Source organism: Delphinus delphis, chromosome 3 (genome assembly GCF_949987515.2).
Source record: "Delphinus delphis chromosome 3, mDelDel1.2, whole genome shotgun sequence".
Lineage (NCBI taxonomy): Eukaryota > Metazoa > Chordata > Mammalia > Artiodactyla > Delphinidae > Delphinus > Delphinus delphis.
Genome location: NC_082685.1, coordinates 13,044,126 through 13,057,497, shown reverse-complemented (window position 1 = coordinate 13,057,497; position 13,372 = coordinate 13,044,126). Strand labels below are relative to the sequence as shown.

The 13,372-nt window shown below is 55.2% G+C and overlaps 1 protein-coding gene across 3 annotated transcripts; it reads right to left on the bottom strand.

Annotated features, from left to right (window-relative positions):
* Nucleotides 1-834: 834 nt before the first annotated feature.
* Nucleotides 835-9,816, bottom strand: FKBP8 (FKBP prolyl isomerase 8). 3 transcript variants are annotated; one of them, XM_060008033.1, is made up of 9 exons: nucleotides 9,730-9,816; nucleotides 8,022-8,344; nucleotides 5,504-5,673; nucleotides 5,258-5,346; nucleotides 4,743-4,963; nucleotides 4,000-4,172; nucleotides 2,026-2,103; nucleotides 1,394-1,525; nucleotides 835-968 (listed from the first exon to the last, which is right to left on the bottom strand). In XM_060008033.1, exons 2-9 carry the CDS (start codon nucleotides 8,317-8,319, stop codon nucleotides 882-884), a joined length of 1,248 nt encoding a protein of 415 aa, XP_059864016.1. In that variant the 5' UTR covers nucleotides 8,320-8,344; nucleotides 9,730-9,816; the 3' UTR covers nucleotides 835-881. The 3 variants fall into 3 exon arrangements, with proteins under 3 accessions (XP_059864016.1, XP_059864015.1, XP_059864014.1); XM_060008032.1 differs by lacking the exon at nucleotides 9,730-9,816 and adding an exon at nucleotides 8,992-9,126 and having other exon boundaries at nucleotides 4,743-4,960; XM_060008031.1 differs by lacking the exon at nucleotides 9,730-9,816 and adding an exon at nucleotides 8,992-9,125.
* Between the last annotated feature and the right edge of the window lie 3,556 nt (nucleotides 9,817-13,372).

Below are 13,372 nucleotides of genomic sequence, written 5' to 3'. Positions count from 1 at the left end.
TTTGAACAGACGAGGTTCCATGCTGCTCCAAGGCCTTTGCACTGGCTATGTTGCTGCCCAGACATGGGGCTGTCCTCTTGCTGCACAGCCAGACCCCTGTGGTCACTGAGGGCTCAGCAGAGTCCCCAGTTAGGTCCCATCAAGGTCCCCAATTTCAGAAGAGGCAACAGAGTCAAGAGAGGTGGGGTAAGGAGCATAGCTAGCTGTGAACCCCCACAGAGTCTGACCAGGGACCCTGAGCATAACGCTCCGCTATTCCAGGTCTCAGTGTCCCCATTGGTAAAGATGGTCTGCTGTGATCTGAGAGCAGACAACCCCCACTCTAGTCCTGGCTTGGCCATATCCACGGTCCTGTGTGACCCTGGACAAGGCACAGGCTGTCTCTGGCTCAGCCCCAAGTGATGGTGGAAGAAGGCTCCAGAGCCAGCAGGGTGCGGGGTGGGAGGCTTTATTTCACTGTGTGTTGGGGGGTGGGGGGTGGGGTACCTGGACAGAGGGCAGCAGGCGGGGCAGGAGGAGTTGGCGCTTGGACAGGGAATGGGTGGGGGAAGGGCTGCCCCCAGGCCTGTTGGGAAGGAGAAACTGAGGCTGGACCCTGTTGGGACCTAACCCAGGGGGTGGGGTCAGGGGTGGGAATTGGGTCTGGAGGAATGAGGGCCCCCTTGCTCCGGGCTGGACGTGGGGCCCGGGCCCTGCCTCACTTTCCTCCTATAGGGCTCAGTCCCTCCTGCTCGCTGGGCCACACGACCCCCAAACCTCACTGCCCCCGCCCCAGAGGAGGGGGCTAGGCCAGTTAGGGCAGTGGACAGGAAGCCTGGGGGAGTTAGGGAGCGCAGGGTGGGGTCCACGGTGAGTGGAGGGGATGGCGGCCACCTGGGTGGTCAGTTCCTGGCAGCGATGACCACAGAGAGTGCCACGCCCCCCAGGGCGACAGCAGTTGCCCCAAACAGCCACTTCCATGGGATGGACTGTGGATAAAGGAGAGGGAAGAGGAGGCTAGACAGCGGTCAAGACGGATGTCTTGCACTTCAGCTAGCAACAGGCCCCAAAAAGGCCTCCCAGGAAACCACTGCCTGACAATGCCTTGCCTGCCTCTTGGAAAACTCCTACTCATGCATCAAAACTCAAGCCAAATGTCCCCTCCTCTGGTACACCTCCCCTTCCCCTCTGGATGAGCCCCACCCTGAGCCCTCCAGATTGTGTTTTATCTTCTGCTTTAGTCCTGGTCACACAGCACTGGGCTTCTCTGTGTCCCCAGCATGGTCCACAACACCCCAGTTCATGAAGACATCGATGTTTGCAAAATGAAGAAACTCCCTCTGCATGGCGTACCCTGCCCATAGCCCCTGCCCCTACTCTAGGAGCCTCCCTGTGCCCGCCGGCCCCAGCTCACCCAGGCACCCTTGCCAGGACACTTGGCAGGCAGCCGGCTGGGGTTGCCCAGCATCTTCCGGTACAGGGCGGTCTCAGTGCTCCGCTGGGCCGCGTGCTTCTTCACCAGCTTTGAGAGCTCTGCATGGATCGTCTGTGAGAGGGGGGTGTCTGTGAGAGCAGGTGGCAGCAGAAGCCAACGATCACTGCTAGCAGTCTGCCTTTCTGGGGCCCTGGGGCCCTTCGGGGCTGGAACCACTGGGACATGGGAATTCTGTCAGCTATTCTCTGGGCATCGGCGAAGTGAAGGCTGCTATCTCCATCCTCCTAGGAAGCCAGAAGATGGAGTGGAGCAAGGGTGGCCAGGAGAGAGGAAGGTTCTGGGAAGAAAGCTGAAGACACTGGCATTGGCCAGGCTGGCTAGTGCCCTTGGCCTCTGGGACCCCTGTTGGGGGTGAGTCCAGACTGCCTATGCAAGGGTCAATAAGGGCCTCAGCAGGTGGGCTGGGGCCCTTCAGCTACCTACCCCCTGCCACTTCCCAGGTAGAAACACCATAGGGAGAGCCACAGCAAGAAGGCTAAGGGGCAGGCCACAGGAAAAACTTCCCAGACAGGCCGGCACAGCAAATCTCAGGGTGCCCCCATTCTGCTCACCTTGTTGGAAGGTTCCAGCTTCAGGGCTGCTCTCAAGATGGGGATGGCCTCACTGTACTCGCCTTGCTGGGCCAACACCTGTGGGAGGAAGTGGGGTGTATATCATTCTGGACCCACGGTGGGCCACATTCTCCTTCAAGAGACCCAGCCCTGCCAGGCTCCTGGCCACCTGACTAGTCCCAAATGTATCTCTAGCAAGTGCCCCGGGGGTCCAGTCACCCGTACACTGCTCCCCTGAGCCCTTAGACTACATGAGCAGACCACCAGGCTTGGTGTCACTCCCCTAACCTGCTCCTTCTCCTGGATGTCTGGCTCATCCTGTGCAGGAGACCCAGGTGCTGGTCTCTCCTCCTCCTTCACCACCTCGGCTGGCTCGAGAAGCCAAATGGATGCTGCCAAAGCTCTGGCCACATCGAATGATTCAGAGCCAGGCATGTGACTCAAGCCAGCCAGTGAGATCCAGCCTGAACTCTGCTGGTACCACTGAGAGGCCAGTTGCTAAGTGGAAGGGATGGAAGCCTGGAGCTTTTGGCAGAGCAGGAGGGAGCATCTTGGTCACCCTGAGAGAGGAGCCTGCCTGAGAGAGAAACGCGGCAGACAGACACAGTATCTGCACAGCATTTCTAAACACCTGGATCCAGCTGTGCCTGAAGCCATTACCCCTGACTTGGCAGTTCCACAAGTCGTTAATTCCTTTGGCTGAATCTATTTGAGTAGTTTTCCGTCACCTTCAACCAGCAGACCCAAACATGTATAAGGCTACATGAGCAGACAGTCTCACTCCCCACAAGATTCTAAACCCTTGAAAAACAGGGACAACATCTTTTCTCTACTCTCCGTTTCTATGCAGAACTCTACACACAAAAAGCACTTAAAAAATGCTGGCTGGCCTGCTCAGGCCTCTCATTAACACACTAGGTGACCCTGCGTTTGCTTGCACCTCAGTCTCCTTGGTTTACTGCTAAAAAATGCTGAAAGCACCCCCTATCCCAACAGGGTGAAGATGAACAGAGATGGGGACAAAAGCAATTAAAGTCAAATCCATTCAAGCCAAATTCACTCCTACATTCCACCAGCACTTACTCAGCACCTACTGTATGCCTGGCTCTGTTTGAAGGGCTAGAGATTTAGCAGTGAATGAGACATACAAAATCCCCACCTTCTGGTAAGGGAGATGGACAAGAGGCATGACACCTGGCCATGCTGACAGTGACACAGGAAACATGAAGGCAGGGCAGAGGGTCAGGGTGGGTGTTGTAGGGAGGACTTCCTGAGGAGGTGACATCAGAGCAAAGACTTGAAGGAGGTGAGAGAAGGACCCATAGGTGTATTTGGGGTATGAATATCTCAAGCAGAGAACACAGCCTGTGCAAAGGCACGGGGGTAGGAGCAGACCTGGCCCAGGCAACAAGTAGTGGAGAAGCTGAGCAGCATGCAAAAAAGCAAGAGTACACTGGAAGATGATGGCAGGAGGAAGACCAGATAGCTCAGAGCCTTAAAGGCTGAAATAAGAACCCGGCTTTTACTCTGAGGGAGATGGGAGTCACAAAGGGTTATATGCAAAGAACAGTTATCAATGGGCCAAAGGGCAGTGTTGGGGAGTAGAGGGAACCTAAGACCCAGGGTTCAAATCCGACCTCAGTCAGGGGACTTCCCTAGTGGTCCAGTGGTTAAGACTCCACGCTTCCAATGCAGGGGGAACGGGTTTGATCCCTGGTTGGGGAACTAAGATCTCACATGCCATGTAGTGCAGCCCACAAAAAAAAAAAAAAAAAATCTGGCCTCAGTCAATGAATTGCTGTGACCCAGGCCACACCCCTGCACCTGTCTGAGCCTCAGTTTCCCCATTTATACCCCAGAGAGCTTGGCTGACTGATACCTGTGCCTATCTCAAATCTAGGGTTTGGACCAGCGTCACTGCTCTGAGGTCAGGGAGCCAGCCTGCCCGCCTGCTGCCTGTGAGCTGCAGCTCACCTTGCCCTTGCGGAAGAGCGCCTTGATGTTGTCGGGCTGGTGCTCGAGCACAAGGCTGCAGGAGCGCAGCGCTGCACGGTAGTGGTCCAGCTTCAGCTGTGAGGCTGCCAGGTTGTTCAGACACTTCACCTTCAGCTGCAGGAGCTCCTCCTCCTCCTCGAATGTCATGTCCACTGTTGGGGGACAGCACTCAACTACAGCCACTGTTACCACACCGCCAGCCACCCACAACCATCTGCAGAGGGATTATGTGACCCAGGCCTAGGCCCACCCCACTGCAGCTGGTACTGGAGGAGACTGGGGGGGAAGGGTCTCTGAGCGTCCCAGTCACAGGAAATGGGGGGTTTTCAAGATGCCAGTGCTGGGGCCTCTACCACCTACTCCCTGGGGGACCTCAGGCCTCTCTGGCCTCAGTTTCCCCATCTCTAACATGGGCCAAGACCAGTGCCGTCCTCAGGGCACTCCCAAGGAGTCGACAAAAATGGAGCCTAAGTGAACGAGGGCCTGATCATGGATTGACAATATCTGCAGTCACCCACGTTCCAACATCTACCTGCACTCCATAACAGTCCACGGACCTGGGATATAAGTCTAGAAATATCTAAAGACTAGGCATAAACATCTATCTATATTCTAGAATTTTCTAGAACATTTTGAATCTGGGGCCCTCTGTGGCTTGAAGTTTCTAGCACTAGTGGGGATGGCTTTGCAGAGGAGGTGCTGGGATTCGACCTGGCGGTCACCTTTGGCACTAGAAGTGATGGCCTTGATGGCGAGGTCGTAGGAGTTGGCGGCCAGCACGAAGTCGGCCCGCTGGTAGTGAGCATTGCCACACTCCCGCTTCCGGTTGGCCAGGGCCACGCGTTCCTGCCCCGTGAGCATCTCCAGGTCAGGCCCATCCACGGCAGTCTTCAGGGTCACCTCCAGGCACAGGGCCGCGTGTGGGGGGATGTATGGGCTCCTGCTGGGGGATGGGGTGGGGACAGCACTCAGACCCAGCGGCCACCATGACTGAACCCCAGACACACTAGGTTCAGTGGGAACAGGCGGGAAAGGGCCGTCACCCCCTCCTCAGTAAAACACAAGGGAAGTTAACTCTTGCTACTCTTGAGCTCCGTGACTTGGTGCGGGTGTTCCCCTCCCGGAGCCCGTTTCCTTTTCTATAAAATGTGCACCTAGATAGGGTGAGATGGGGGAGCAACCGGTCCCACCCACTTCCTCACCCTCACAGGGACCCCTGCAGGCAGCAGGTACTCACCTGCCCTGGGGGCCGTAGCAGTACTTGGAATCAGCAGTGACCATAGCCGTCTCTCCCACGTCCATGAGCGGGACACTGAGATCCAGGGCCTGGGGTCGGGGAGGGGAGTGGCATGAGTTGAGTGGGTCCAGGTGCAGTACAGCAGTGCCCACCCACCCGGCCGCCACCACCACCACCACCACCTCCCCTGCATCTCACCCCAGCCCCTCCCCACCCAGAACTGCCCAGGCCCTGCACCGTTCCCACCTGGATGACATCACAGTCACCCAGAGTGAACACCAGCTCCGGCTCCTCCTGTACCCGTGTGCCATTCTCCAACGAAGTCTGCAGCTGCACGGTGACCACCTGGCCCTTGGCCGGGCGGCTTGAGCCTGGTGGGCCTGGAACCAGCATCTTCTTCCTCAACAGCCCATTCCCTGCCATGGAGCAGGGACAAGCAGCCTGTCACTGAGCAGCTCAGATGGGCAGCTGCCCCCTGGGCACTCCCCCCTCCCCAGCCCTGCCTATCCTGGGGGTGGCACAGCACCAGGGCACAAGCTGAGTTTTCAGTGGCCACTCCGCCACTACTGGGCAGGTGACCCCATGCCTCTGGGCCTCAGTGTCCCCGGCTTGGACACTGGGCATGAAAGGATTGATTTGGGGACTGACGATACTGGCTCCAAGGATGGGCTCAGTGAACGCTGGCTGGTCTGTTATCTTAAGAAAACCAAGGTAGTTCCCCGGTGGCCTAATGGTTAGCATTCCGGGTCCGGGCTTTCACTACTGTGGCCTGGGTTCAATCCGTGGTCAGGTAACTGAGATCCCGCAAGCCAGGCGGCGTGGCCAAAAGAAGAAAAAAAAAAGAAAGTCAAGGCTCAGTGAGGGCAAAGGGCTGAGAAAAGCCATCCTGCCTACCACAATCAGGGCAGCAGGGATACCCAGTAATGAGACTCTGGAGCTACCCTCTCCTCCCTCTTCCGGTTCCAATCTCAGCCCTGTGACGTGTGGACCTCGATTTACCCAGCCATGAAATGGGGTGATCAGGGGGTATCCTGGTGACACCTAGTGAGTAGTTTGCTTGGTTAGCAGAGCACCTGTGATGCCAGGACTGTGTCCCGACCAAAGCACCACATCACTGAAGGACCTATAAGCAAAAGTAGCCCCCAACGCCCCCCTCCAGCGGCCGAAGAGACCACTATGTTCCCCTCCATACCCCAAACGATCTTAGGAATGGCCAAATGGCCACAGCCAACACCTACTGAGTACCAGGCATAGGGCCCCGTGCTCTCATGAATCCACTCAAGGAGCCCCCGCAATGATGACACCCACTGTCATGCCATGACAACTGCTGGGGCAATAGGGGGCTTACACCTATGGGGCACGTCAGACTGACATCATCTGCAGTCACCCATGTTCCAACAAGTACCTGTATTCCATAATATTCCACTGGTCTGGAAAATACTACCATGAGTCTGAGTAGACCCCAGTCTAAAGGTTAGGGGCAGAGAGATCTATTAATACTATGGAATATTCTAGAGTGTTCCAAATTTCTGCAGTGCTCCCCAACTTATACATGCCCCTGCATCCAGTTTGAGAACCAATGATCTAGTGGATGCCAAGAGACCCCTGTGTCTTGAGGTTTCTGGGCACTAATAGTGGATATGCTGGTAGGACCTCAACCAGGCACTGCCTCTCACCCAAGTAAACCCGGGGATGTAGAATCACAGCCCCTCTCAAGGCCTCAGTTTCCTTGTCTAGAAACCTGAATTCTGACTTCAGAAAGCAGCTGGCTCGAATATAAACAAACAGAGCCATCCTCATGCTCAGGCAGGGAGCAGGGCAGCTCTTAATATCATTAGAGAAGAGCTTCCCAAACTTTAATACAGCCAAGGAGGCTGTGCAACCTTGGACAAGTGCCTTCACCTCTCTGAGCCTGTTTCCCTATCTGTAAAACGGGGATATGGTAGGACTTACATCGTGGGGTTGCTGTGAGGATAAAATAAGATGATGCACAGGCCTGGCACAGAACCAATGCTCAGTAAATATCACCTGGTGTTATTTTTAGGCGCAGTAAGGTTTATATCTGTAGTGGAGGTGAAATCAGTACCAATTCGATTTTATCAGTACCAGTATTATTTGATACTACTGTATCATTAGCACTAATGATGGCAGTAATAACGTTTTACTATTATTTGTGTGGTCATTAGCATTATTTAGTGTATTAGATATCAGAACTAGTATCGCTGTGTTTATCTTCTAGAGTTGTTGTGATGGGGTACATGGGGGTGGCACATGTGTGGGTTCTCCTAGTTTCTTTCTTGCAGGACTTTTCTGAACAATTAGCACACTAATGAATACTATCAACCAGACACAGGGATGAACAAAATGGAATGTTCCACAGATCTATTTGATCTCAGGACACATTGTTCTGGGGACAGGCACTTGCCAGACAAATGCCAAGAAAAGTGGGGATTGGGAGCTGCCAGTGCCTGCTATGCTGGCTGTGCGGCTCTGGGCAAGTGATTCAGCCTCTCTGAGCCCTGTTAACAGCTCTGCGAAAGCAAGTCATGGGGTGGGGAGGCAAGAAAAGGGCATAAACGTGAAGTGTCTCGAGCAACTGCCTGTGGCTGGCGATCAACGTGGTTACCACATGTTTTACTTCCAACCTCCTTCACAACAGAGATGGGGAAATGAGGCTCAGGGGGAGAGGGCCTAGGCCAAGGTCACTCCTGAACCTGAGCTGTCCAGGCCCTGTCGGCCAACCCGAGCCACCCCTGCTCCTTACCCAGGATGTCCAGCCACTCGTCCAGGGCTGGGGCGGGCTCAGGCTCTGGCTCCATGGCAGCCAGGAACTCTCGGGCCAGGGCCCCGGGCTGCTCGGCCTCCTCCTGTGAGGGCTGCCCTACATCCTCAAGTGGCGGCAGCTCACTCAGATCCTCCTCCTCCTCCTCCTCCTCCTCCTCCTCGCCCTCTGCGTCTTCCACCCCGTCCAGCACTTCGAAGTCCTCAAGTGGTGGGACCCCAGCAGGTGGCGGGGCAGTGGGCTCAGGGTCCGCAGCAGAGGGCTCAGCACAGGATGCCATGCTGCTGGGGGGATGGGAATTGGCCCTGGTGGGGAGAATGGATGGGGGTAAGAATCCCACCAAGCCCCTCAAATCTCCTCTGCCTCCATTCTCCACACCGCCGATCACTTGCTGTGTGACTCAGGGGCTCCAGGCCTTAGTTTCCTCATCTACAGGGTGGGTAGAGTAACAACCCTGGTTTGTCCAAAGGACTTAACAACCCACTCATCAAGCCCTGGCATCAGGTTCAAACAGTGTTAGCTATTATTAACCATTATTTAATCTTTATAAACACCCCGGGGAAGTAGGGAACATTCCCCCTGCAGAAAAGGAAATTGAGGCCCAGAGTGGCAAAGCCATTTGCCCAAGGTCACAGAGCAAGCCAACCACAGGAGGCAGGATTTGAACCTAGGGCTTTATCTGCTTAAATGTCCAGAGCTGGTGCTGGGATTTTTTTCAGGGGGACAACCCCTGAGATCTTGGGGAGACTATTTTTTAGAGCCCAAGGGAAAAATAACTGAATCTTTACCAGAGCTCCCCACCTCCAGCTGTCCCTTCTCCTAAGGGGAGCCACCCAGAAACCCCAAGGCTTTCCTTCCATACACTGAACCTAATACCACCGCCCCCAACACCAGGGACCTTGACCCAAGCCATTCCTTGGGAGCCTTTTCTCCTCTCCTCAGGCCTTCTTACCACCTTCTCAAAGTAGTCTCCTTTGAGGAGGAGTGGTCGAGACCCCCACGGCTTCTTCCTTGGACCATCAAGAACTGTCCGCCTCCCCCAGGCCCCAAGCTCTGGCGGTGGTAGAGCCGTCATTCTAACCCACAGCATCCCCTCCCTAACCCTCACCTGCCTGCTCCTTCCGGGCTCGGGTCCCATTTTCTGAGACCCTCCCAGCCCCCACCCTCACAATCTCCTGCGCTCGCATAAGTAGCCCTCCCCCCACCCCAAGCACCGACCCCAGCCCGGGCCAGCTTCCCCCACAGCTGGCCCGTCGCCCCTCAACACCTTGATATCCCCAGACGCCCCCCCTCCCCATCCCATAACACCCTACGCTCTCCAGACGCCCCCTGCACCGGCCTGGCCTACCGTCAACCTCCCACCCAAGTTCCCAACGCCCCACGCCTGTTTGACGCCACCAGTCTGGGGCTCCCGACCCCCCGCAACCCTCGGGCGCCCCCGGCCCTGCACGTCTCCGCCGGCAGCGCCCCCAGCCGCTGCCCTTGACCTTCCGTGGCCCCCACCCCCAGCTGCCCTCACCAGGCCGCGCCCTCTCCGGCACTCAGAACCCCCGCGCCCCCCGGCTCGCCTCCCCCGCGGCCCTTCACTCCGCCTAGCAGCCGCAGCCCCCGCCGCGCCGGCCCCGGACTAGCCCAGGTCCGGGCAGCGCTCTGGGCCAGCGCTACCCCGCCGGCGCCCCGGGACACGTGCCTCCGGCTCCGGGACCCCAGCCTGGGGTCCTGCGCCCCCCTCCCCGCCCCCAGCCGCGGCCGCCGCGCCTCGGGAACCAGGCTCTGGCACCCAGCACCGCCCTCACCGCGCCCATTGGACGCCGCCGCGGTGACTGCAGCGTCCATTGGTGCACGAGCACATCCGTCTCAGGCACAGGCACCGCCCCCTTCCTGCTTGCATCCGTGGGGCGTTCTTAAAGGGGCAGAGGCCGTCGCGCCAACCCCGGACGGAGGCGAGGGCGGGGGCGGAGGCGGAGGCGGGGGCGGGGGGCTGAAGATCCGAGTCAGTTCTCGGGTCAGTGCCGCGCATCTTGGCAAGACATACAACCCCTGTTTGAGCTTCATTCTGCTCATCTGTGAAATGGGGATAAACACCTCTATGCGCGCACTCTCACCTTGCGGGCTGTTGGGAGGACAACACTAAATGGTATTTCCTTAAGGAGCTCAGGCTTGCAGGTCAGGGCAGCCAGACTGCTGGATAACCCACTCTGAACCGCTAGTTACTTCTGTAGACCCGAGGCCCCGAGGGGGAGCGACGTGCCCAAGAGCACACAAAACCTCCGCCCCGCTACACCGCCCCTGCACCTGGTCTGTCTAATCCCGGGAGGGTGGCCTGGTGCATACTGGAGGAACTCAATAATGGCTAGGTTAACTGCTGAGAGAGCAGGGCCACTGGGAGGAGTCCCTCCTCCCTGCACCTTCTGCTAGAGCATGATAAGGTGCCCACGGCCCCAGGAGAAGGTGTCAGCATTGATTAGAAGGGTTTTTATGGCTCATGTTTTGAAAGAGGGGGCACTTACTCCTTTTCACTCTATTTTATTTTCTTCCCAGCAGTTACCCCCTTCCAGAATGATCTTGTTCATTCTTTTGCTTCCCCCCTTCCCCCCATCTTGCTCCAGCCTGGAAAGAATTTTGTCTGTTTTGTCCTCACCACCTCCTTGAATGATGCTTAAGGCCCTATGGGAGTTCAATAGATGAATGAATAATTGAATGAATTAATGAATAAATGAGCAGGACACTGGCTTTTGGAGGTAGCTAACACTGGAGAAGGTAACTGGCTTTTGGCGGTAACTTGTCAGATAGGTGCTCTGAGGTCACCTCCTACTGGAAGCCATCCCTGACCTCCCCATGGCAAGGCCAGGTGTCCTGATTGGCTGCAGTCTTGGTAAAATGAACCTCCACTTCATAACTGATTCACTTGTGTCTGTGCCGTCAGTTGACTTTTGCCTCACCTGGTAGACTGGAAGACCCCCAAAATCTGAGAAGGGTACATTGTTTCTTATTGTTTTAGTCCTGAGGCCTACATACTGCATGGCACAAAACAGGGGGAGGTATTCAGGGAAATCATTGTGGAAAGAAGGAAGGAAGGAAGGCGGGGAGGAAGGAAGGCTGCCCAGTCAGAAGAGGTGGGGGGGGGGAGGACTTCCTTGGTGGCGCAGTGGTTAAGAATCTGCCTGCCAATGCAGGGAACACAGGTTCGATCCCTGGTCTGGGAAGATCACACCTGCTGCGGAGCAACTAAGCCTGTGTGCCACAAATACTGAGCCTACGCTCTAGAGCCCGTGAGCCACAACTACTGACCCCGCGTGCTGCAACTACTGAAGCCTGTGCACCTAGAGCCCATGTTCCGCAACAAGAGAAGGCACAGCAATAAGAAGCCAATGCACCGCAACGAAGAGTAGCCCCCGCTCACTGCAACTAGAGAAAGCCCACGCACAGCAATGAAGACCCAACACAGCCAAAAATCAATCAATCAATCAATAAAATTAAAAAAAAAAAAGAATCCGACTGCCAATGCAGGGAACATGGGTTCGAGCCCTGGTCTGGGAAGATTCCACATTCCACGGAGCAACTAAGCCCTGCACCACAACTACTGAGCCTGCGCTCTACAGCCCGCGAGCCACAACTACTGAGCCCATGTGCCACAACTACTGAAGCCCGCACGCCTAGAGCCCGTGGTCAGCAACGAGAGAAACCACCGCAATCAGAAGCCCGCGCCCTGCAACGAAGAGTAGCCCTGGCTCGCCGCAACTAGAGAAAGCCCACGCACAGCAGCAAAGACCCAACACAGCCAAGAAAATAAATAAATAAAATTTAAACAAAATAGAAAAGGAAAACATTTTGGACCAGCCAAGTCCCTTTTGGCTTCAATGTGCAGCCCCCACCCCTTCCAGGACCCTCGTAATTGTTCCCTGGCTTCCAACAGAGCCCAAGAGACCCGTTGAAAAGCTTGGTTTCTCCAGTCTGGGCCTCTTCTGCTACAGCTTGGCAAAGCCATGCAGACAGAGCCACAGTTCTACTTTTCCCAGCAGCCGCCACCCAGGCTCTTCTCAGCACTGGCTGCTGTCTGGCTCATGGAGCTCCACAATTCTTAAAAGATCAAATCCACACTATGTGCTTTCCCACCATCCTGTCTTTGCTCCTGTGATCCCCTCAGTCCTGAATGATTGTCAGCACCTGCAAAACTCCTAATCCTACCTCAAAACTCCATCCAGATGTACCTGCTTCCTGGCCTTCAGAAGTCCTCAAACCCCACTCTGTAGGTTCCTCCAGCCTTGAGTCTCTCCTCCCTCTAACCCAACATTGTTCCCTTCAGGGCTGGGATTGTCTGTGTCAGACTCTCCTTCATCCTCCAAGGCTAGGCAGGGACTGAGTATTTTCTGGATTCTCAGAATATGGGCCAAACCCATATGACTAGAGGGTTTACTGAACCCATATGGCTAGAGGGTTTACTGAACAATTTTTAAAACTGTTGGTTGAACTATAAGAATGTATAAGATTCCTGATCATCGTTTACTTTTCAATGAATGAAGGCAGGAGAGTGTGAGAGTAATAATAGAGTTTACCCTCAGTTTACCAAGGGCTTACAATGGGCCAAACTCTGTTGTAAGGCAGCAGTCCCGAACCTTTTTGGCACCAGGGACTGGTTTCGTGGAAGACAATTTTTCCACGGATGGGGGTGGGGTGGGGCAATGGTTCAGGCTGTAATGCCAGCAATGGTTCAGGTGCTAATGTGAGTGATGGGGAGTGATGGCGAGTGGCAGATGAAGCTTTGCTTGGTCACCCGTCGCCCACCTCCGGCTGTTCAGCCTGTTTCCTAATAGGCCGAGGACAGGTACTGGTCCACAGCCCGGGGTTGGGGACCCCTCTTGTAAGGAATTAACCTGCATGATTTCTTAAGGTTAAGCCACTTGCTCAAGGCTACCCAGCTAGGATGTGACAGCTGAAATTAGAACTCAGATATGCCAATTCCAGGGCTCTCAAAGAGTCTTCCATGTGCCCAAGGGTATGTGTGTATCTCTCAAGCTCTTAGCAACCTTAAGAGGCAGATGCTAGGTTCACCCAGACTCACAGTTAACAGACTGAGACACAGAAAAATCAGACATATAATATATAACATACATTTCATAAGACCCCAGAAACTAATGATAATTGCTAACACTTATCAAGCAATTACTATTTGTCCCATTTTGTTCATGCATTTAACTTGGGTTATCTCACTTTACGCATCCTCATCTCAGTATGAACTCATGGTTTTCAGTAGAGACACAAGGGAACAGATACAGAACTAAAAATAGATGTGTATGTGTATATGCATGGGTTAGTAGACATACATGTATTTC

Coding starts and splice junctions, on each gene's coding strand:
- FKBP8 (XM_060008031.1), bottom strand. CDS start 9,059: ATGGTCCAAGGAAGAAGCCGTGGGGGTCTCGACCACTCCTCCTCAAAG. Junction 5,674..8,021: donor CGAGTGGCTGGACATCCTGG/GTAAGGAGCAGG, acceptor GCTCCATGGCAG/GGAATGGGCTGTTGAGGAAG. Junction 969..1,393: donor GTCCTGGCAAGGGTGCCTGG/GTGAGCTGGGGC, acceptor CTTTATCCACAG/TCCATCCCATGGAAGTGGCT.